Raw genomic sequence first — 25,115 nt, forward strand, 5'->3', positions numbered from 1 at the left:
TGCTGCAGATTTAGTGCATGTGTGTGGCCTGTGGGGTGTGATTATATGTTAATATAAATACACTTTATTGACCACACGTGCGAACAAGGATTTCAAGTTTATGTTTCACCATTTAAAAAATTCTGTGTCCCCTCTGTGTAAAGAGATTCTGGAAGTTTCAGGAACAAAGATTCTCTCACTTTTTGTCCTGATCCATTTATATCAAAACCTGTCTGAAAATGAGCTGATTAGATTTTGGCCACTTTGTGATGTCATAACGATGTTTTGTCTTGTGTAACCATTAGCCAATCACCAACCAAGGTAACCCCTCCCCCCCCCCACCTTATCACCTGAATCTCCTCCTAGAGCACCATTGTGTTCTTATTAACCAAATATCTCTCAGAGGGGCGTGGGGAGGGGCTCCTTATTTTCATCTAAAGTAACAGACAGAGAATCAGCACTTTGGAAACAGGGCTGAAACAGAGGGGATTATGGGATGCTGCAATGATCTGTTTGGTGTTTTCTTTTTAAGATTTGTTCTTTTTTTTGCGTTTTATCAGATACTTTGAAGATAATCAAAAGGAGGCAGAGGGAATCGAACCCCTGCCAAGGACACATTGATCCTCGGCAGTGTCCCAGTTGATCACTTTTCTGAGAGTTTAAACAAATTAAATTGATTTCGAATTCTGCTCCTGATTTTTTATATCTTAAAGTGGACCTATCATGCTATATTATAATAATATAGTGTAGGACCATACATAAGGAATATTTATACTTTTTTTTTTTTAAATACCAAACAGATCATGCATTTTAGCCATGCCTCATTTTGCTCAATTTCCACTTTTGTAGCCCTGTTTTTGCAAGGGCTGATTCTGTGAGAACAGCACCACCTACAGGCCTGGCATATGTACTACAGCGTCTCCAGCGCTTTCGAACGGCAATGGCCGTGGCTGTCTCCTCCTGATTGGTGGAGTTGGCCCAATAGCCGTAGCGCCACCGTCCTGACGTCAGGACAGTGTTCAAATCTGGATCAGTTTTTATCAGATCCGTTGCAGCCCCTTTTTTAGAGATTTGGGTATGGAGGAAAATAGAGAGGGTTGTGTTTTCTGACACTTGGTGAGTTCCCTGGAACACCGGGGACACATATTCATGTATAAAAGACGTACAAAAGTGCATTTTGCATGATAGGTCCCCTTTAAGTCTTTGTGAGAGTCAGCGTCTCAGTATTTGTGCATCATTTAAAATGAAATGACCTGCTTTATTAAACTCTTTCTCTTATTCATCATGTCCTCCACTGTCAGAGCATCAGTATTTAATGAATCAGATGAAATGTCCGAGCGTGCTGATGACTCATCTGTATCAAAATAGAAATGAGCTCACTCTCGAAGGGTTACATTAACTTTGGATTTATTGTAAGACAGGACAAATCTGTCATCTGTGGCGAGAGGAAAGCTATCGACAGCGTGAAGCGAGGCAAAATGAAAAGAGACCAGGGAGAAAAACACCAATAGACTTGTGGTAAAGGTCAGGATTTGTTTAAGAGGAGAAAAGCACTTTCTCAGACCTCAGAAGAAAGAGCAGGCAGAGATTTACAAAGGGCGGACGTCATAAAATATGGAAATATTAAGAGGGGGGGGGGGGGGGGGGGCTCAGCTTTTCATTGAGAGTTGGGTGGCCTTGAAGGAAAGTCGGTTGCCAAGAGAACATTAGATTTACATATATTAAATAATTTATAAATAATAACAGAAATATATAAAATGACACCAAATACTCAATGGTTTTAAGTTTCCTGATTTCAATAAAGAGTGTGTGTGTGTGTGTGTGTGTGTGTGTGTGTGTGTGGTGTGTGTGTGTGTGTGTGTGTGTGTGTGTGTGTGTGTGTGTGTGTGTGTGTGTGTGTGTGTGTGTGTGTGTGTGTGTGTGTGTGGAATATTACAGCAAGCAGTGGCAAACTCCATCTCTGTGTGTGTGTGCACATTCAAGTAAAGTTTATCTCTCACTTTCTGTTGACCTTTTCTCTTTAAAGGGCAATTTAAATGCAAAGACAGGTATATTTATTTTTCTAAAACTCATATTGAATTGATAGGTGCACAGCGATACAGTTACAGTTTTAAATGATCTTGCACACATTAATATAAAGACAAACACACACACACACACACACACACTCTTAACCACACATACAGTAGTCGCAGTGTGTTCTCTGAGTCAGCCCTGGGAGCTGAAGTGGAAATCTCTCTGAAGAAACAGCAACAGAGTGCAAACCACAGGAGTGTAAGACAAATAAGTCTTATTTAGTTTAACTATTTTCTTTTCAAACAAACACAACACACACACACACACACACACACACACACACACACACACACACACACACACACACACACACACACACACACACACACACACACACACACACACACACACACAGACTCTTTATTGAAATCAGGAAACTTAAAACCTCTGAGTTTTTGGTGTCATTTTATATATTTCTGTTATTATTTATAAATTATTTAATATATGTAAATCTAATGTTCTCTTGGCAACCGACTTTCCTTCACACACACACACACACACACACACACACACACACACACACACACACACACACACACACACACACACACACACACACACAGCCCTAAGAATTGTTTTAATGAGGTGTAAGAGCTCTTTCTCCCTCATGTCCTTCTGTGTCTCATACAAAACTTTAGAGAGGAATATTTGTCTGGTCATCTTCTTGGTTGTATATTGAATTTTCCCAAAATATATATCTTATATGAACTCAATCTGAATCCCTTCACAAGTAACCAACATATATAAATACAATAGGCTATATAGTTCCTTTTTTGAAGGGTGTTATGTGAAAATATCAACACAAGACTTGCATTTGTACGATGAATATATAAATAGTCAAGAAACCGTATCATTATATTTTATGATATGTAAAACAATTCCTTTCCTCACCGAACTTCAGAGACTGTTTGTGTGCTCTCTTTCTGTTTGACTATTTTATATATTTCTCTCCTGTGCCACAGTTCAGCGGCGGCTAGTATAAAAGTGCACCTCATTTTCTCCAAATTCAATGGCCTCTTTTTTTAGGGGGGGTAGTTAGTGGATAATGGGCTCTCAGAGAACATTTTACAGCGGACTGCACGCTAACCTCGCAGCGTGAAGTGGCCTTTCGTTTTTTTTGTTTCATGGCCCATAATATCCAGCCTTACCTTATGCAACCCCCCATCTTTCTGTACCCTGATGTCCGTTTCTGTGTCTTCAATGCTTCATAGTACCTCCCTTTATTCCATCATGTAGTTAAAATGCATGCAACAATTGACTCTTGCTTTGTTCCTCCCCCCCCTCGCCTTGCTTCCTCTCACCTGCACACTATTGTTGTGTAGAATGAAATATCTTAACAGCATGCCTTTGTATATGAACAGAAAAGCCATGGTGTGCCATTTTGGTGTTTTTGTGCAATGTGCTTTATTGTAACATGAGTGCACACGTCTTTCTGCTTTGAATATAAATGCCCTAACTCTGGCTCTTTCTACTCAATGCTTAAATACAACACAGTTTATCAGAGAACATGTCCCACCTTGAAACACACTTACCACCAACTAGCTATACAGGAGGCAGTGCAAACCATTTTTGTCTCCCTCGCCTGTCTTTGAACAGAAAGAGCAGTAATTGTGGCATAAATTGCACAATGACACCTCTCATAAAGTTATTAGCATTGCATTAGGAACAAAGATGCATGATTTTCTCATGTTGCCTTCAACATTTTTTGCTCCTCGTTGATGGAGGGACAGATGGTTGCATTATTTTTCGACTTATTTTTAGAAAATAGGGGGAAAACATGTTTCCTGTGCTGTAATTTACAACTACTTTTCTGTATAAAGTGGTATGTTATTCTGCACAAACACAAGTTTTTCTTTTCTAAAAAACCTATTACGTGTGAATGTGTGTGTGCGTGTTATATTGTGAACAAGTTGACAGTTAAGTAACAAATCGAGGAGAAAGGGGCCGAGGTGCTTTGGAGAAACATCAAAGAAGAGTTTCTGTCCAGAACAATTTCACCTACGGTTATCTATTTTCAAATTGTTTCGTGATGAATTTCAAGGCGAAGCTTTATTTCTGATTGGATACACAGCGTTTTGTGTTGAAACCGTTCAAATGCTTTGGCTTTAATGTGACTTTCAAAGTCCGACTGTGTTTCTAGAGGCACCTGTTCAACTATAGCTCGATTAAATTAGGAGATTAGCTTTTTATCTACTGGCACTTTATAGGAATATTTATCAGTGTGTCAAAGAAATGAATATGTTTGAATCTAAACACCCTTTTGAAACTACTGATTTATATTTTTCTAACCTAACCATGATGACAAAACATCTACATTTTGGCAGAGATGGAGTACTCGAGTGCCGATTTTCGGGACTCGCGACTCGACTCGGACTCGCGCACTGATTGACGCGGACTCGACGCGGACTCGTGAATTCTCGCGCACGATGACTCGGACTCTCCTTGGGTGACTCGGACTTGGACTCGGACTCGAACACAGGCAATGATGACTCAGACTCTACTCGGACACTCCTTGGGTGACTCGGACTTGGACTCGGACTCGAACACAGGTAATGATGACTCGGACTCGACTCGGACACTCCTTGGGTGACTCGGACTTGGACTCGGACTCGAACACAGGTAATGATGACTCGGACTCGACTCGGACACTCCTTGGGTGACTCGGACTTGGACTCGGACTCGAACGTAATGATGACTCGGACTCGACTCGGACACTCCTTGGGTGACTCGGACTTGGACTCGGACTTGGACTCGGACTCGACTCCGACTCTCCCTAGGTGACTTGGACTTGGACTTGGACTCGCGTACTGATTGATGCGGACTCGACTCGGACTCGTGAATTCTCGCACACGATGACTCTGACTCGACTCGGACACTCCTTGGGTGACTCGGACTTGGACTCAGACTCGAACACAGGTAATGATGACTCAGACTTGGACTCCGACTCGACTCCGACTCTTCCTAGGTGACTCGAAAAGTGGGGACTCGAGAGTGACTTGGACTCGTGAATTGGTGACTTGACTACAACCAGTGTTCGAAATGGGGGGGAGCCAGGGGGAGCTTGGCTCCCCCGAAGAGGGAGGGAGCTCCCCCGAAGGCCGACTTTGAGATAAATAGGGGGAGCCCCAAAAAATCGTGCATATTTGTGTCACACAGATTAGAAAGGTTGAGTTTCTGTAAATAAAAGTTCTTGAAATAAATTATAGTCATTGGTCATTACAGTTTCTGAATATTATATTGTGAATATTTCTGTGTGTTGCCATCTGTACGTGGCGGTGCTGCATTCTTTACGCTACTTACGTTGCTATGGTTACGGCGGTACCGGCGCAGTATTTGAAATGTTCATATTGATATTGTTTAACAACAACAAATTGGCTTTGTAATAAAGAAAATGGCGAAACGCAAACAGCCAAGCCTCGCAGCTTTTGGTTTCACAAGTAAAGAAGCAAAGGAGTCTAAAAATGAAAATGTCAACCAAACAACTTTTAGTTCGCCAGCTGTAAGCGGCGTTAGGGTCGATGCGGAGCCAGAAGAGGCTTCAACAACGGCAACAGCCGCCGGTTCGACCTGCACTAGCGAACATGACGCTGACGATGCCCATGATGGCCTGCCTTTTAACTGGACACTGAAAAGATGGAGTGAGTGGAAAGAGAAGTATCCATGGCTTTTCATAAAAAATAAAAAATTTGGATGTGAGATTTGCAAAGAGGCAAAAACTATATTGATCTCCTTGCCGCTCGCAGAAAAATCCACAGGAGTGCACCTTTCACCAGAATGGATTCAGGGAAAAGTCAGCTGTGATCAACAAAATAACCTGCGAAAAAAGATCTATAAGCACCATAAGAGCCAGGCACACGAAAAAGCAATCGCAATTTCGGAGATGAGAAAGAAAGATGTCCTACCAAACAAGGTATTAGCAATCAATGCTGATCTAATGCAGGAAACATATACATCGTTCAGATCTGCCTATGTGATTGCCAAAGAAGAAATGTCATACAGAAAGCTACCTGCTGTAATGTTCCTACAAAAACTCAATGGTGCTACCGTAGGGACTGTGCACAAATCGGACCATGCTTGTGCTGAAATAATCAGGCATATCACCGAGGAAATGAGAGCTAAATTTGTTTCCAACGTAAAAGACATGGGCTCACTAATTAGCATCACAATAGATGAGAGCACAGTTCATGGGCGGGCCTACATGATTATTTACGTGCGATGTGACATGACAGGAAAAGGGGAAGTGGACAATGTTTTCTTGGATATTGTTGAGCTTTCAGAAGGTACGGATGCTAACTCGCTGTACAGAAGTTTGAGGAAAAGCTTAAAACAAGCTGGACTGGATGACGAGTTCTTGGGGAAAAATCTAATCTCAATAGCAACGGATGGAGCAGCAGTACTCACAGGCAGAGTTGGGGGACTTGTGACAAAACTCAAACAGGATTTCCCCAAAGTGCAGTCTATTCACTGTCTAGCCCACCGACTAGAATTGGCTGTCAAGGATTGCCTTAAAGAAGTAGCTGGGTGTAATCAATTTGAGTTTTTTGTTGCAAAACTGTATGCTCTCTATCACCAGTCATCAAAAAATGCCCGTTTGCTCCAAGAAGCAGCAGCAGAATTAAACATGCAAATATTGAAAATAGGCCAAATCTTCACTATTCGTTGGGTGGCTAGTAGTTTTCAGACTGTGAAAGCTGTCTGGAACGATTATCCCGCACTGGCACGCCAATTCAAAACAGCAACAGACGACACATCATCTCGCAGTGACACAGAGAGACAGAAATTCAGGGGACTGCACAAACTCCTCACGAGCACTGGATTTCTGGCTGATTTGGCAACAATGAAGGATGTTCTTCGAGAACTTAAAAGCCTGTCGCTAAAACTGCAACGCAGAGAAACATCTTTGGTAGATGCAAGTTGCTACATTCAGCAGACCATCGATGTGTTGACAGCTATGAAAATCAGTGGCGGAAAGTCCACACAAAAAGTGGAAGAAGGCATTGCTACTGGCATGTTCAAGGATGTTGAGCTCTCAGAGAGCAGGCCCAAGATAAACCGTCTGCAGTTTTACCAGTCTATAATAGACAGTTTGAAGAAGCGACTGCCTGAACCGGACCTGGTCCGCATGCTAAAACCACTGGACAAGCGCTTTTGGCCCGAACAACGGAGCGCCCTGATCCTCTATGGGGAGAATGAAGTACGCGCACTGGCAAAAGTACTGGGGGAACCGGCCCGAGAGGCCATTGAGGAGTTTCGGGACTACAAATTAGAGAATAAATCTCCAGGGAAAGCCCTGCAAAAACTGCAGACAGCGAGCAAGACCTTTCTGCCTACATCAGCTGAGTGTGAGAGGGGGTTTTCTGCCGTCAATTCGACCGACACCGACAAACGCAACAAGTTGCGGGAGAAGAGCCTCTTCTCACTTCTCTTCGTAGACATCAATGGCCCCCCCCTGGAGCAATTCGACCCTCAGCCATTTGTACGGTCTTGGATCAAAGCTGGCCACAAACCCTCCACATCATGGGTTCCGGGACCGAAAGCGAAGAAGAAGCCGCCCAGGTCCCTGTGGTCGCTTTTACAGTAAGGTAAGTGAGTCAATTTTACTGTTTGAGCTTTGTGTTTGTTTGGACTGGCCCCAGTCCTACTGTTGATATATTTTTTGGTGGTGTGATTTATTAGGTTTTTATCAGACTGATTGACTTGCGTAGTCTAATCAATCTATAGGCGTTGCTCTTTCAGCAGCGCAGCACCACACACACACACACACACACACAAAAAAGAAAAAAGAGCTCCAATAAAAGCAGCAAATTCAAACCAGGAGCAACATCAGAACAGGAAAGACAGCTGCATAACAAACTACTGGGCACACACACACGCACGCACGCACACACACACACACACACACACACACACACACACACACACACACACACACACACACACACTTTGGTTTCATAGCCTGCTTGCATGTCTGTAACTTCTCGTCCGTTTTCCCTCCATTGTAGCAATCCACCCACAGGGGAGTGACAGGGAAGAAGTGAAGGGACAGTCAAGAAGCGATAGGGACAAAGCTGTTGACTCTGAGTATAGGCCTATTCCAGGCTGGTCCTAAAGAAGCCCCTTCCTTCCCCTTCTGCTGAAAAAAAGAGGCTATGACACACATGTCATGCACACATACAAAATTAAAATAAAATAAAGTTTTGAATTACGTGGAAGTTCGAATTCCATAGACTGTTGGATTAGGCCTACATGTGTGGTGTAGTGTAGTATTAACATTTCCATTCATTGTTGTTGCTCAATAATAAATAATTCGTTTTGGATAGCTAGTCTCATTATTTTCTTGGATTCATTTCAACTCATTTAAATTCTGAGGCCGCCGTGCCTATGTTATATAGCCTATACAAATCTGAAAAACGTTGCCATGTGTCCCCAACAGCAGCTGATGTCGTTGCTTTGTTTTGTTTTGTTAAATGTTGGCTAATGGCTATCAATTGGTTTTGAAACGGTAGCCTCATGTTGTTATTTATTCTCTCTGAAATGTTATTGTGCCTTGGCAGTAATACCGTCTGTAGTAGTAGCAGAGTGTTTTTATAGCAATTGATCGCATCCGCGCTGCTGCACCAGTCAACAGAGCGTGCGTGTGACATATTTAGTAGCAGGATGTGCACTAAAAAATAGGGCTCCCCCGAAAAGCAAATGGGTAATTCGAACACTGACTACAACACTGCATTTTGGACAAACATCCTGTGTGTGCCCTGCCAGCACACATTTAGCATTTTATTCTCAATTTCCAAACCCTTTTTTTCACCCAGTTCAAATTGTATGCACAACATTATGATGATGAAAAGTTATATCTATGCAAGGCTTCATCATTCATGTAATTCCATGAAATGGCTCCAGGTGGGTTTCTTTGGGTGCAGATGTTGCTGTGATTCTTTTAATGGAAATGTTTACAACCCACAATTAGTTCATGCTGTTGGAAGGCATTCAGAAAGCTGTGGGGGAAACTCTCCAGATGGAGTGTGTGTGATCCCAGAAGAGTATAGCCTCTGAAGTTTCCCTTCATTAGGAGTTCCCTCAGGTATTTCCAAACGCGACAGAGCTGAATCAAGGACAAACGTCTGTGTTTTTTACTCTGTGTTGTCCTCTGTGTTTATTAATATTCATCTTCTCAAACAAAAATAGAGTGTCAACGTGCAGCCTCTAAACTCCTACTATAGAAAAACTGAATGCAAATCTTTCAAAAATACATCTGTACAGTGTGCAGGCAATTCTCATGTGTTACATTTGCTCATAGACTAAGATCGAGACCATAAATGCAACAGGAATATGTTTACTGCGGTAATAAGTCAAGTGAGACGTAGGGTAATTTCTTCATAGTCTTCTATACAGTGAGACAGTCGCCTCCTGCTGGATGAGAAACAGGATGCATGTTTCAGACTTACGGCTGCCTGCTGCGTTGACCTTTACATTCAATGCCACTTAAGTCAAAGAGCAGCATGGGATAAAACATCAATTACACTTTAAAGATCCTCAGAGACTCAGTGATTTGAGAGTTGGATATGAGCACACTGGCAGCTAACATTCAATTATTTAACTGTGAAATGAAACGGAAAATATTTGTAATGCAAAAATTACATCAAGCACATTTAATCGTGTATAGTTTTTTAATAATGTATTATTCACAAAAGATCCTCCACTTGCCACTACCACCCTGCTGATGGACTGGAAGATGAATTGTGATCTTAGATTGGTCTGGTGGACTCACCTCTGGCCATTTGTGCCACTTCGACTCCTTTGTTTTGCCTTCCTATCATCTGGAAACCCTTCACCACCGATGGACCCATTCTGACAAACACAAGCATTTTACATTCATATCCATACTGTGCTTTATACCCTTAGTAAGTAATGCAATGATCAAAGAAAGCCCCTCCTCTATCTACACGTCTCATTGTCAACAACAACATCCGGCTTTGAAGCAGCTCAAAAACACATCCATATACGTCATAAACGGCTGACCTTACACAGAAAAGGTTGTGCCTTCTCCGTTATTATATGACATTCAAGATTCAAGGCTTTTATTGTCATGTGTACATAGCTACATTGTAGATATGTCAATGAAAATCTTAGGTCACAGGCTCCTCCAATGGTGGAACATACTAAAACAGACAAACTAGTTAAAATAGTGCAAGTAATACGAATAAAATATAATAGAAATAGTGCAAGGAGAGTCTATTAACACGTATTGGAATATGTATGTAATAATTTGTAAGTTGCAGCCGGATGAATGTTATGTATATGACCCTATCACCTCTCTTTCATGGAAAACATATAACAGCACGGACTGAGAAACATGTTTATTTTCACCCACACACACATGCACAAAATGTACAGTACAGCCAAACATACGATTACCAGTCTTCATAAGCATAACCTCTTTTCGTGCAGACTCCCTCCATCCACCCTCTTCCCCACGTTACTCTCCAACATCCGCCTTACATCCTTCCTTCTCCTCTCCAAGAAACAAGACATCCTTATTAGTTTTAGTCCGAGATAAATGTCAGCCGACATTATTCAATCCAATTATTCCGTTTTGATGTGGCATCGGGAACCGGAGGAATGAGCAGAGACGCAGTAACAGAATGATCTCTGTCGGGACACTAAATGGATAGAGAGAGGCCAGGGCAATCATCTCTGTCCATAGGGATGAAGTCATGTAGTGAACCTCCCCTCTCTCTGTGGAGTAAAGTGAGGGATCGTGTTGCTTAATGCCACCGAGGGAACAGGTGAGCTTTGCCAGGAGGTCACAGGAAAGGAGAAGTGAGTCAGTGCATTTAAAATGATTTGACCTACAGATGAAATGTCATTTTTATGGAGTTAAAGACTGAGTGGACACTGATTCAATGTCTTTCTTTCTGTTCCTCCTGTACCTTCGACCCTTTCTTACTTCATTCCTTTGATTCTGTCTTTCTTTCTTTCATTCGTCCTACTTTCCTTCCTTCCTTCAACCCTGTCTCTCTTTCTTTCATTATTTCATTCATCCTATCTTCCTTCCTCCATTCCTTCCTTCCTTCCTTCTTTCTTTCCTGACTCCAGGTTTTCTCGAGCCTTCACCCTGAATGTGAGTTCATATTCCAGCTGGAGAGAGAGGAGCGTCTCTGCCATCAGTTCATCGCCGAGCAGGGCAACACCAGCTCAGAAGGTGTGTGTTTGCCATTTTAAAATCACCCTGCGTCAACCCCCCACCCCCCATTTAAATCCAGGCGTGTTGAGTACAAGAGTTTAAGCTGGAGTAACTGCTTCACAGAGAGTCATCAGTTGTCACAGTGGGAGATCTATCACTGTGAAGCATCTGTATAGGAGACCATTAAGGAGTTGTAATCTATCTCAAGTGAAAGGTCTCGCTTTGAAACCTATCAGTACTTCCTCATTCTTGCCTTAATACAATTTAAAAAGAGGCAGATGTTATGTCTTTGAAATATGTCATGGGTGGTATCGTGCATTATACACCCCATTTACCTCCACTGTTTCCCCATATATATTTGAACTTTGTGTCGGCAGTGTATGACAGATGAAAGCGCATATACATGCCTCTTTATGGAGTTTCTCTTTTGATGTGCTACCCTGATAGACACCCAACTCACTTTTTTGTTTTAAACCCTCTTTACGAAAAGGTTGTGAGCCATTCTGGGACGCTGTGGCCTGCTGGTCTCACGCAGCCGTGGGGGAAACCGTCGAGAGAGGATGTCCTGCCGTCTTCTCCCTCTTCAGAAACAACACAGGTGACAAAAGGGGGAGGAGGGGGGAGTGATGTGATAATGAAGAGAGGAGCGGGAGTCAAAAAGACATTGTTGCTCTAATGAAAGAGTGTTTCCGATGCGGATCATTTCATGAAGCGTGTTTATTTATTTATTACACTGCTTTGTTTTTGTGTTTCTGAATGAGACTCACGCCTCGGTGCTCAGGCATGTCACAGTTGACTGAAATCAAATTAGTTCTTCTGAACAGATAAATTAGCAGCGATGGAAGTGGATTGGGAAACCCATACAATTGTTTTACAAATGAGCAAACAAGTAGTACCTTTGCGTTATCTGTTGGCGAGGATATAAATTACAGTTTCTAAAAAAGAGTCTTCAGTGAGGGGCCCTATAGTGGACAGAAAGATTCCCCTGTTAACAACAAGCAAGGATTCAATATCACCAGATAACCATTGTTTTAACAGTACGAGGTTATCACACAGCACTTAAATAAACTACATGTCAGGCTAAAAGTTGATCCCATATTTGGGTCAAAACAGCCAAATAATCCAGTATAATGTTACAGAGAAAGACTCTGGTCTAGGAGGCTCAGAGAGGACGTCAATCCTGTGCTGTCAATCAGCAAAAGATGCATTGTAAAATGTGTTGGTGAGGATATATAACAGTTTCTAAACAACACTTGTCCTTAGAACCAGTGGTGCTTTCAGCGTACATGCTTAATCTAAATGCTCTTAATGGGTTATTTTATTTTGTAAAGCAAAAGGTGTTATATAAATAAACCTGCCTTGCCAAATGTTGCATTCATGTTATATTGAAGGATAGTGAGACAGGTTGTTATCAACAAACAAGGGTTCACCGTCATTGATAACTAGTGCAATTGTGCAGTTCTCGATCAGCTAAAAGTGCAAATAGAAACCATTTCACATCATTCTGATAATGTTACGCAACAGTGTAACACCGAGGGACGTGTGTCATTCAGATGAGAGAAATAAAATGTAGATACCCCAAATGCTGGTTCCTGGCCCTGCTGGAAATGGTTTTGTTACATTACCAGGAAGGTTAAACACATTTGCTTCCTTCATCCCGACAAGTGGGTGAATCTAATCTGAAGGTGATCACACACACACACACACACACACACACACACACACACACACACACACACACACACACACACACACACACGCACACACACACACACACACACAACCAACCTCCCTCATCCAGCACCAGTCACTTTTCTGCCCATCTCCGCTGCTACTGCACTGAAACTGTACTTGGAACACTTTAAATATATTATTAACATGTTAAACTGTATACCCCGGTTATCTAGGTCCTTTGTTTTGTTTAATGTATACCATGTTTATCTAGGCCCTTTTTGTTTTTTGTTTGATGTATATATGTCACACTGTAGGACTGCGGGAAACGATATTTCGAGATTTCTGGATGTACAACATGTAGAATTCTTGACAATAAAGCTGACTTTGACTTTGATCTCTTTCTGGTCGATATCTCTTTGATATCTTGACCTTTTCGCCGCAGGTTCAGTGAGCCGTAACTGCACCAGCCGAGGATGGACCAGAGCTTTCCCCCCGTACCACATCGCCTGCAGTGTGGATGATGACATCCCTGAGGTGAGAAATGCCAGGGGCGAAGTAGATAAAGACGTCCGATTGCAGAATGGGAAATTGAGAGCGTGGGGGGGAGACAAAACAAGCAAAATTCAAAAAGAAATGTACCGTGTTACAAAAGGTTCTTGTCAAAAAATTGGGACAGTCTGACACACTGTAATTGCCCATATTCCATTTTCTTTTTAGCCTGGTTTAGATTTAAATATATGCTACCTGCCTCACAGAAGCAGAAGAGAAAATCTATTCTAATTAGATATTATAAATGTGTCTTATGTAAAAATACTTTTGCAAGGCAGTGATTGAAACAAATGTCACACATCCGGTAATAGCTGAAATTATCCTATTTCACAAAGAGGATTGGGCTTAATCTTGCCGAACAGTGCTTTTGGAGGATAATCATCAGAAAACTACTTTTGGTGCTTTAGAGAAAGAGCTTTTGTTGTATGTTAAAAAAAGACCTTTTAAGTCTTCCTATCGTGTAAAGTCTCTAATGACAAGTGATGATGGAAGTAGCTTTTTGGAGTCGATTCAATAGACTGCTTATTCATGTTATATCTCAAAATATGGAGAAAGCGTTCATGCTTTAATGCCACAGACGTCTCGACAATACTCTTTAGTTTGTTTATAGGTCAAACCTAAAGATTCCATTACAATAAAGGCAGTTTAGTTTAAAAGAGAGTTTTCCTGTGATTATTGCATCTACATATATCCTTATCCGAACAGAACCTCATTTTAAATCCCACACCACCCCGCTCCTCCGCTCCCTTCACTGGCTTCCAGTAACTGCTAGAATCCACTTCAAGACACTGGTACTTGCGTACCATGCTGTGAATGGTTCGTGCCCTTCCTACATCCAGGACATGGTTAAACCATACACCCCAGCACGTGCACTCCGCTCTGCATCGATCAAACGGCTCGCTGCACCCGCACTGCGAGGGGGACCCAAGTTCCCATCAGCAAAAACACGTTGGTTTGCTATCCTGGCTCCTAAATGGTGGAATGAGCTCCCCATTGATATCAGGACAGCAGAAAGCTTACACATCTTCCGGCGCAGACTAAAAACTCATCTCTTTCGACTCCACTTGGAGCGATAGAATTACTAACAAAGCACTTCTATACTAATAAAGCACTTATATACTAATAAAGGACTGGCTGATCTAAAGCCAGTTGAGTAGCACTTGAAATGTTTTGGCTCTATGAAACCTGATGTACTTATATGATTCTGTTTTCTTCAAGTTTGTATCTTCTTGGTCGAATGCACTTATTGTAAGTCGCTTTGGATAAAAGCGTCAGCTAAATGCAATGTAATGTAATGTAATGTAATAATCCAGGAAGCGCTTCTACCAAAACATTTAAAAGCATTTTTTGATCTCTTCAAGCCAAATGAGTCCTAAACTTCTTTTTGAGATATTACATTTATTTCACTAGGTACGAGTATTATCCTGTTTTATGCTAAATCTTCTCTTTCCATCTCCTTTCAGACAGAGCAGTCATACTTTGCCACGGTGAAGATGATTTACACCGTGGGCTACAGCATCTCTCTAGCGGTGCTGGCTGTGGCTGTGTTCATCCTGTTGCTCTTCAGGTAACAACATATTACATTTCAAAAGATTATGGTTTTACAGAAATAACACTGGTAGACTTCAATTCAGTTCTATCAGCGTGCAGTACATTTGAGATAACCCTTCAGTCCATTTACCACAGAGAGCGAGGCAAAAGCAATCAGAACATTATTATTGTTCGTAAACTAGATAATCCAAGGCACTCTTAGCCAACGTTCTGGGAAAATACCTTTAAAAATGAGACTCACTCACTCAGTTAGTGGCCTTCGTGTGGGCCTTTAGCCTTTGGCACATTTAAAAGGTTGTCCAAGTATAGTTTAAAAAAAAATAGGATTCATTTGGATTATGCTTGCACTTTCTTGTCAAGGGTAGGAAGAGAAGATTGACACATATTTCTTTACGCTAAAAATTAAGCAAGAGCTAACAGGTGATTAGCTTAGCTTAGCATAATACACTGACACCAGGAGTTAAGAGCTAGCCTGGTGCTCCCCACAGTACAAAAAGTGATTAAACCAATACCTCTACATTTTCCAAAAATGCAATATCCTGTTCAAATGCTACTCCTTCCACATACTTTCAGCTAGAGACTTCATTTGTTTAATTCGTACCCAAACAGTTATGTGAAAACGCAAAGTTGTGTTTACATTGTGCACATTTCTTAGCTGTTAGCTATTAGTGTAGTTGGCTCCATAGCTTCAGGATTTTATTTTCTTATCTAAATGTTGCCTCAAAATTATATAAACATATTTCTCAAAATGTGTGGAAGAGGGTCATTTCTGTTGTGAGAAGTCAAAGTAAAAAACTAAAATAACTATAATTAAATCCGTTGACATGGTGTTATGAGGAACTATACCATCATGTCCGTCCATAATCGAATACGTGCTTCAGCTTTATCTGTGTCATGCTTCTCAGTTTCAATAATTCCTGTTTTGGATTTAGACCCTCGTTGACATGGATCTAACTGGCTGTAGTCCACTTAGCAGCTGATTGGCACAAAGTCAAGGGTCTTCTCATCCCACAGAGCCAGGCCAGGCCAGGCATGAAAGCTCCCCTTTCTGTGTGCAGCTGTGCGGCTTCATAAATCAGTTTTTGGTGTAATCAATTTAAAATCGCAATATCAAAACTTGCATGTCTTTTTGAATTATCAGTTTTTGATTTTGACCTTATACTATAGGCATTTTCAAAGGTTTTATTTTCTTGTTAACTGGTTGGGTTTTCCTAGGGTCTGAACCTTTATCTCTGAGCTGATATAATGTGTAAACTGCCTATCAAAACATGCACACCATGGCATATTGAGCTATTAGTAAGCGTAACAAAGTACTGAAACAATTTGTTGTAAAGCAGAACTTATTTGGACCATTTGGACAACTTATATGCTTATCACAGCATACTTCTGTGCATCAGACAACACTACCGGACTTTTACTACATGTATCTTACCTGATATTTCAACAGGAGGCTGCGTTGTGCCAGGAACTTCATTCACATCCAGCTCTTCATCTCATTTATCCTGAAAGCTGTGGCTGTGTTCATAAAGGATGCAACTCTTTTCTCGAGTGAAGACACGAACCACTGCACCCTTTCCACGGTAAGAGAATGAAAAGAGGTTCTTAGTTGCATAAAGAAATTCCCATGGGCAGATTCCCCATTGATCTCATTGCATATCCCTCCTTATAATTCACTCTGTGTCTTCCTTTCTTTCTTTTTTCTAGTTTGCCTGTAAGGCCTCTGTGGTCTTCTGTCACTATTGTGTAATGTCCAATTTCTTCTGGCTCCTGGTGGAGGCGCTTTACCTCAATTCCCTGCTGCTTTCGTCCTTTTATCACAGTCGTCCATGCCTCTGGGGCTTCAGCCTGCTGGGATGGGGTGAGAGAACTTAACATGCAGTTACCTCCACTTATGTTACGCTGACTGAGCGACAAAACTTCCTATAACTTAAAGGTCTCCTATCATGCAACATGCCTTAAAGGTAGGGTAGGTAAGTTTGAGAAACCGGCTCGAGATACACTTTTTGTTATATTCCATGGAATGCTCTTAACATCCCGATAGCAATGAATATCTTAAGTGCTTTGACAAAAAATCCATAAAAAAATTTCATCTGTGGAAGCCGTAGTACTGTAAAAAGCACAACCAATCATTTTAGCCGGCCCGGCTAAAATAACTGGATGGCCTACCTGCCTGTCAGCCTTCCATCTGTGCACAAACTCATCTCGTGCCCTCATTGGTCATGTGCGCGTTCGTGTGTGTTGGAGGAGGGGCTCTATAAGGAAGTGGCAGATTTTCTCCGGTTGTGTATTTTCAAATTCTAGCGATCTCGAGCCGGTTTCTCAAACTTACCTACCCCACCTTTAATGTCCTTTATACATACATATGAGTCCCCGGTGTGTCAGGGAACTCACAAAGTGTCAGAAAATAAAACCCTCTCTCTTTTCCTCCGTACCCAAATCTCTAAAAACGGGGGAACAACGGAGCTGATCCAGATTTGCGGCCAATATCACGGCACTATCAGAAAGTTACTATCAGAAACAATGCACAACCTGTTTTGGACGTAATATGTTCTTTGTTTACATTAGCAAGCATCGCTAACACTCAGTGCTAACCTGTACTGGAGAGAGTATGTGTAAAGAAGCAGGAAATAAAAAAGGAACTCACCTTGTGGTAAACCCGCAAGAAAATAAGCATTTGAGCTCCATACTGTTTCAGAAATAATCCTTGAAGTGGTTTGGAACATCTTTAAGTCGCTAAGAGGCGAAGTTTGGCTAATACCCTTGACTCGTTACAAAATAGATGTCTGTGCTGATTTTCATATTTCTATGATAATAATAGAAACAATAAACTCAGGCTAAATAAGCTTTTTTGCTCCTACACTGAGTTTGGTTAGTTTTTGAGATATCCTAAAAATATGGCATATTTATTTTATACTTGGTCCGTAGTAGAAAAAGTAGAAAACATGGGTGATTTAAGGGTTAAAAAAAAGTATACCAACAGAAAAATAAAAAGACTGTTATTTATATTTTACAGATACTTGAGTTGTACATGTATTTCAGCTCAATGCGAGTTACACTTATACAGAAGAAGAGACATGCTAAGATTGGCAAGAATAACTGTTGCCTGAATAGTCTTTGTTGGTTTTTGTAAGCAAAACACTGTTTATTCTGTTTATGCAGCTTTGACAAAAAATCCATAAAAAAATGTCATCTGTGGAAGCCGTAATACTGTAAAAAGTACGACCAAGCCGAGATTTTTTCCGGCTGTGTATTTTCCAATTCTAGCACACTCAAGCTGGTTTCTCCAAAATTACCTACCCCACCTTTAATTATTTCCCAATAATTCTATTTTTTTCAATTTCCAAACATAGTGCTAAAATATATCACAATGACCACTTTCATCAACATCATGGCATGGGGCCTAAGAGGACAATTTGAGACCAAAACAATGTGTTTTTAATTATGCCTCCTCCCCAGAAAGCAGATGACTGATTTTAAACCCATTTTGCAGGACAGTTACATTTGTATTCCAGTCCTGTGATCCAAAAAAGATTCACATCTGTCTTTAGGGACAACAAGAGGCAGACAGATTGTGTTTTGAACAGCCAGAAACTGCCCTGGCTCGATGGCATCAGCTGTAATTACGAAACAAACTGAATCAAAGTTTGAACCCCCGTGGCAGCCACTACTAATGTATTAAATTGTGTTTGTGGGATGGATGTTTCTGTCACTAAACTTTCCCCAATTACAATAGAAATACTGCAATGTGTCCGAGTGGTTGCAAGGCAGGACATTTATTATATTGATTGCCTCTCCCTAACATTAGTTTTGCTTCTCTGCTTTTCCAAAGGTGTACCTGTGCTCTTCATCGTCATGTGGATTGGATCCAGGGTGTATTTTGAGGACACAGAGTTTGTATACACTACCATTTATATCGCCACAAGCAAAGTTATTTCTTATAACTATATGTTATTTTTACAGCACAGCAACTTAACAACAGTGTTTAGCATTTTCCAAAAATGCAATGATATTCAGTATCGGTTTAGGATGAAGAAAGAAACCCTTACGAGGAAATGTGTAATTTGCACTCACTTTGTACTCATTACTATTTGTTGCTGGTTATGAATTGATTTACCGTCATTGTACATCACACCCTGAAATAACTGCAAATGGACTCAAGCGTGCATTTCATAATGTCTTTCTAAATTAGATGCTGGGATATCAACGAGGACTCGCCCTATTGGTGGATCATCAAGGGACCGATTGTTGTGTCTATAGCGGTAAATGCTCACATTGTGCGGAAACAAACTAAATGACAGACTCTTAACAATGCATGAGACAGATTACAGATTGCTATGCAGGTGTTTACTTATTTTTAGAAATGAGAAATGATATGGGTGTCCTCACATCAATCCTAATCAATTACACACTTGGCTACCCATATTTTTTATCACAGTATTCAATAATCATCTTGTTGTAAGTGGAAATTAAACCAGTACCTGTTAAAGTCTTATTTCATTAGGCACGGAAAGGCAAGTTTATTTATTTAGCACATTTCAACAACAAAGCAATTTGAACTGCTTTTTATAATACTGCTACTTACCTGTTTATACCTTGAATTGGTCATTCTTTTTTTATTTTACATTTCCATTCATATGTGCTTCCCCTTTTACTATATAATATTTTATTTCGTCTTTGTTATTATTGTCTTTTGCTGTAACAACGTAGATTTCCCTTCTGAGGAACTCATTAAGTCATTCTTGATCTGATTCTGATTAAAGACACTCATTGGAAGTCAAGAATACAACCTTAAAAAAGCGAAAACGGTTAAGACACATATCAAATACAAGAATAAAAGTTACAGTGCATTGTAAGATATAACCAGTTATTTGATTTAATAAACGGTAGCAGCAAAAATTAATTGTTAAAGGTGGGGTAGGTAAGTTTGAGAAACCGGCTCGAGATACACTTTTTGTTATATTCCATGGAATGCTCTTAACATCCCGATAGCAATGAATATCTTAAGTGCTGTGACAAAAAATCCATAATAAAATGTCATCTGTGGAAGCCGTAGTACTGTAAAAAGCACGACCAATCATTTTAGCCGGCCCGGCTAAAATAACTGGATGGCCTACCTGCCTGTCAGCCTTCCATCTGTGCACAAACTTATCTCGTGCCCTCATTGGTCATTTGCGCGTACGTGTGTGTTGGAGGAGGGGCTCTGTAAGGAAGTGGCAGATTTTTTCCGGTTGTGTATTTTCAAATTCTAGCGCACTCGAGCTGGTTTCTCCAAAATTACCTACCCCACCTTTAAGTGTTAATTTCTTAATTTTTCTCTCGTAACCTTTGAATCAACAGGTTAATTTCCTGCTCCTCATGAACATCATCAGGATCCTGATACAGAAACTGAATCCTCGTCTGATCCACTTCAACAACTCGTCTCAGTACAGGTAATGTTTGTCTGCAGAATCAACAGTAATTCAGTACCTCCTCCCTCAGTCATTACACCATTTATCACTTTCATCTTACACAGAGTTGGATTTCCAATATTCGGCTGTGTTACTTGTTTATCTTGAGCTATTAGGCTTTTTAAGTCTGACGGACACATTTTCAAATAGTTTTCACTCTTTGAAACCTTTTTACTGCGACACTTTGATGTGGGGAGAGATGCAAATTGAGGGAAAACTTTTGATACACCACACTATATATTATTAATTCAGTCACTACTGAAACTCAAACTAGTCAGTCTGGCCACATCTACCTTTCCACCACATTGAATCACAATTTGTAAATGAAACTAATTGGCTGAAAGTGTTCAGGGACATCATGCATATGCAAATTGTATGAAAGACATACCAAAGGCATGTAAATAGAGTGTTTTATACTTAATTGAGAGTGATATTTCCCCCATATAAGAGCATTAACTGTGCACTCACATTTGTGTATCCTCACTTTGAACGATGCACCTGCCTCACCTTTCACCTCATCAACAACACTGTGTACAGACTGGCAGACACACACACACATCCTCTCCTCTCCTGGCACCTGATACGCGTGTCTGCGTAGAGGATGCTAACCGGAGTAGCAATCAGATTAGACAGAAAGACTCCCTGTGGTAGCTTCACCCTCTGCATCTCCCCCCCCCCTCTGTGCAACAGGCGCCTCACTAAGTCGACCCTCCTCCTGATCCCTTTGTTCGGTACGCACTACATGGTGTTCAATTTTCTGCCTGACTACTTCAATGTCAACCTGCGCCTCTGTATCGAGCTCTGCATGGGATCCTTTCAGGTACACACACCTTGAACACACACACACACACACACACACACACACACACACACACACACACACACACACACACACACACACATGTATGTTGGTCTATGTGTTTCTTTGTTAACCTCTTTGGGTTTAAAACCTTTTAAAGGGCTATATAAATGGAAAACTCTTACAACTCTAAACAATATATTAGATCAATTTTTGACATTATTTATTGAGAATAACGTTAAAGACTCATTGGATTAGTTTTTTTTTCTGCACTTGCAGTAAATAAAGTTGAAATTAGAAATGCTCATTACCATAATCTGTTGAATAAGGTAATAAAACTTCAACTTAAAATGGTCTTTTCTCCCAGACAGCTTATGTAAACCAGACTTAGAGTCTACAGCCATGCTAACAGCTCTGTGAGGCTTTAATGAGCAGCATTATGAACATGCTGACAGTAACATGCTGACATGCTGACATTTAGCAGGTAGCCTGTAGTCTTGGCTAATTCGCACTTACAGTAAAATAACTGGTATTGCCACTACTTTACCAGGTATTTGGTCGTAAAAAAAAAAGTTTGAAGTGAAATTCGAGCTGTTAGAGTCAAGGGATCACCAAAGTGATAAAGAAACTCATGCTGGGGTGGTCTTGCATATCTGTTCTAAAGATGAATAATAATAATTGTCCCACAAGTATTTCATGTAGGCTAGTAACAAAGGTGCATCATTTGCTCTGACCTAGGCTTTTGGTTATACAGTACAAGAGTTTAACAAGTAAGTCCAATTTAATTCTATATGTTTTAGTTTACAGCTTTTAATTTAGAGTATACATTGCTTATAGTAGCACATTATACATATATTACAGTCATTATACTGTCTGTATGGCAGCATTTTCCTGACCTGTTTTTACTTTTGTCAATCGATATTCAGGCTATGAACCCTTTTAATGATGTGGACTATTCCTAAATGTGTATGACTAAAACCATCTCTCTTACAGGGGCTCCTTGTAGCGATCCTCTATTGCTTTCTCAATCAAGAGGTCAGTACAAGCCTCAACACTCTCATGTATTATTTACGATTACATATTCAACAAAGCACGTAGATAATTTACAGCTCTCTGTTGCATAATAAACAAGAGCAACATGATACCAGTGAGGATGAGTGGGTAAGAGGTTTCAGGGCTGAACAAAATATATAATTTACGCCTCTCTTTCCCTCATTGCATAAGCAAAGGACCTTGAGAACATATTTAACCAGCAAGTACACAGACACTGTCTCAGTACACAATAACTCATCTGCCTCTTCCAAGTACTACCTTAGGGTAGTACTTGGAAGACACTTAATTATTACACACACTAATGGGTGAGTTAATGGAATCCAAATCTGTATCCTCTGATAGATTCAAGACACAGAGTAAAACAATACAGCGTGGTTTATTAGTGAAGGATGTTTTAGGGAAATGTATGATATCTAATGCTTTACATTTCACCTATACCCCAATAACATGGCGAATAAATACCTTAGATGACTTGAGTGGTGAAACGGAAATAAATGTTCAAATTGTGTGTGATTTGAAGTTAATGAAATACGTTAATATTTTTGGAAAATTGTCTGGTACTGGTAACCATTGGACAGATAGAGCTGTGTGCTAAGCTAAGCTAACCAGCTGCTGCTTACATACAACAGAAATATATGAGAGGGGTATCAATCTTCTTATTACATTTTTCTCTAAATAAATAAATAAACGTGTGTCCTTAAATGTCAAACTATTGCTTTTCAGTATATTACATCGCAGTATATGCTATGGTTGTTGTTTTTTAAATCATAAACCAATAACATTACTGTTTAAACACATACGAGTTGCAACTGCATCATCTTACAAGTTCTAAATCCCATCAATATTGCATTTTCTGTCCGTATGTGTGCTTGACAGGTCCAGAAAGAGGTGCAAATGCAGTGGCTGAGGTGGCAGGAGCGGAGCTATGGTGTGGTGTCACCTGCTGCTAAGTGTAGTCAGATGGACACACCCTTCTGATGATGGTCTTCACCCTCCGCCCACAGCTCCTCTGCTCATTGTGAAGTCACACAGGATTGCCTCTGTGCGTGTCATGTTCTGCAATAGGCTGCACAGTGTGCACAATAGTGGTTTAAAGCCATGTCTGTACGTTTATAAAGCATTCAAAAGATGACCTTTTAAAAGACTCTGCTCCAGAAAGAAGGATGGCATTTCATGACATACACACACATTTTAGAACAGATCCAGATGCCAATTTAATTTCCCTTGAGTCACTGTGTCAACAACTTCAGACAGTTCACCTTCCAGATTTCCTCGGGCCCCTCTCTGGTTTTATTAAAGAATAAGGAGTATGTGAAGCTGAGCGCTTACCCTAATGATGAAGGAATAATCAATTATGTAAACTGTTTCACCGGATATGGGTTTTTAGGAACCAAAAAAAACACTATCTTGTTGAGTGTGGTGGATGCCGTCTCTATGTAGATGCTAAAGTTAGATACAGTAGATTCAATTCCATGTATCACTGTTGCTGTAGCGTAACCTGTTGAAAATGTAATATACACAAATGATTAATCACTCAGTTGACTCAAACAGAAATTAAAATGGGTTATTATTACTGATATAATTCAACAGTAGTATAACATCGTACTACATAATTCATATTTGAACTTAGATTGATTATTTTGAGTTGTCTAGCACACAGGGAGATGAACTGTAAGTGTGTATATATTTATTCACTGAGCAAAATAATTTCTTTGTTTTCATATATTAATGTATTAATTCAAAGTGCGTACAAATTGATACCTTAATGGCAGCTTAATGAATGAATATCTTAAAGTCTGCTCATGATACACATTAGTGTCAGCATAGTGTGTGTTTTTTGTTTTTGCTTTTTCAGTGTAACCTGCACCTGTAACCTTTAGATCGTTGACACACTGATGAGAGTTGAGCAGCTTCTCACCTGTTGTGTGGTTTGATGTCATGAACTCAATACCATGAACATAAACTTTATCATGGTAACTACTATTTTTAAGTTATTTTACATCAATATATATGATGCTGACATTATACAGCGGTTTGTACTGCATATGAAGAACGATACAAATTGATATACGAGTGCCATAATTTGTTTACAGATCTATTTTTGTTAGAAATTAAAATGGATGTTTATGCTTTGTATGTGTTATAAGCCACAATACTCTTACAGTGTAGTTTATTTTATGCAAACAAAGCATTTGTGTAAAACTGAATGTATAAAGAAGTCAGACCTTTCTCTGTTGTTACATTTGGAAGTTGCTGCTATTCTTGTGCCTCTCTTTGTGATGTTTTATTGCCTTGTGAAATTAACAGGTTTGAAGTAGCTAAAGCATACATACGTTTACTCTGATTCATTATGGCTCTCTGCAATCTCACAAAATGTAAACATCATCAGCTGGCAGCTACGAAATGTAAAATCAATTATCTAATCGCTAATCACTGATACTGAAATCATAGTTGATTATTCATGTAGATTTCATTTCCAAGGATGTCATTCAGAAAAAACAATATGAGATTATTTAGTAAAATTACAGTTGTGCTTCATATGGAAAACCTTAATAAATGTTATCATTAAAGCAATGGCAAAACAATTTTCAATGTGTTCTATTTTTAAGAAGCTTACATCTTTATATTGCGTTTCATATGTTTGAATACATATTTTAGACAATGTATCTACTGTAAAATGATTTACAGTTAAACTAGTACCAGTTGTATAATTAAAGAGTACTGTTTATTAGTTTTAAACAGTATTACGCTAATTTCAGGTTAATGTTTGCATTTAGTGTCTCTACTGTGACATGTCTCCATGCTT

General features: G+C 40.1%; 1 protein-coding gene across 1 annotated transcript; it reads left to right on the top strand.

Annotated features, from left to right (window-relative positions):
• The first annotated feature begins 6,892 nt into the window (after positions 1-6,892).
• ghrhrl (growth hormone releasing hormone receptor, like) lies at positions 6,893-23,854 on the top strand. Its single transcript, XM_034147870.1, has 13 exons — positions 6,893-7,531; positions 11,149-11,254; positions 11,727-11,834; positions 13,353-13,444; positions 14,923-15,026; positions 16,458-16,590; positions 16,715-16,868; positions 18,840-18,900; positions 19,200-19,269; positions 20,348-20,439; positions 21,148-21,277; positions 22,250-22,291; positions 23,186-23,854. Exons 1-13 carry the CDS (start codon positions 6,893-6,895, stop codon positions 23,285-23,287), a joined length of 1,833 nt encoding a protein of 610 aa, XP_034003761.1. The 3' UTR covers positions 23,288-23,854.
• The last annotated feature ends 1,261 nt before the right edge of the window (positions 23,855-25,115 follow it).

Source organism: Trematomus bernacchii, unplaced genomic scaffold (genome assembly GCF_902827165.1).
Source record: "Trematomus bernacchii unplaced genomic scaffold, fTreBer1.1, whole genome shotgun sequence".
NCBI classification, from domain to species: domain Eukaryota; kingdom Metazoa; phylum Chordata; class Actinopteri; order Perciformes; family Nototheniidae; genus Trematomus; species Trematomus bernacchii.

Excerpts from the sequence above, each read along its gene's own strand:
- ghrhrl (XM_034147870.1), top strand. The coding sequence starts at position 6,893 with ATGAAGGATGTTCTTCGAGAACTTAAAAGCCTGTCGCTAAAACTGCAA. Across the intron at positions 7,532-11,148 it reads AATTCGACCCTCAGCCATTT|GTTTTCTCGAGCCTTCACCC; the intron begins GTACGGTCTTGG and ends TCCTGACTCCAG. Across the intron at positions 11,255-11,726 it reads GGGCAACACCAGCTCAGAAG|GTTGTGAGCCATTCTGGGAC; the intron begins GTGTGTGTTTGC and ends CTTTACGAAAAG.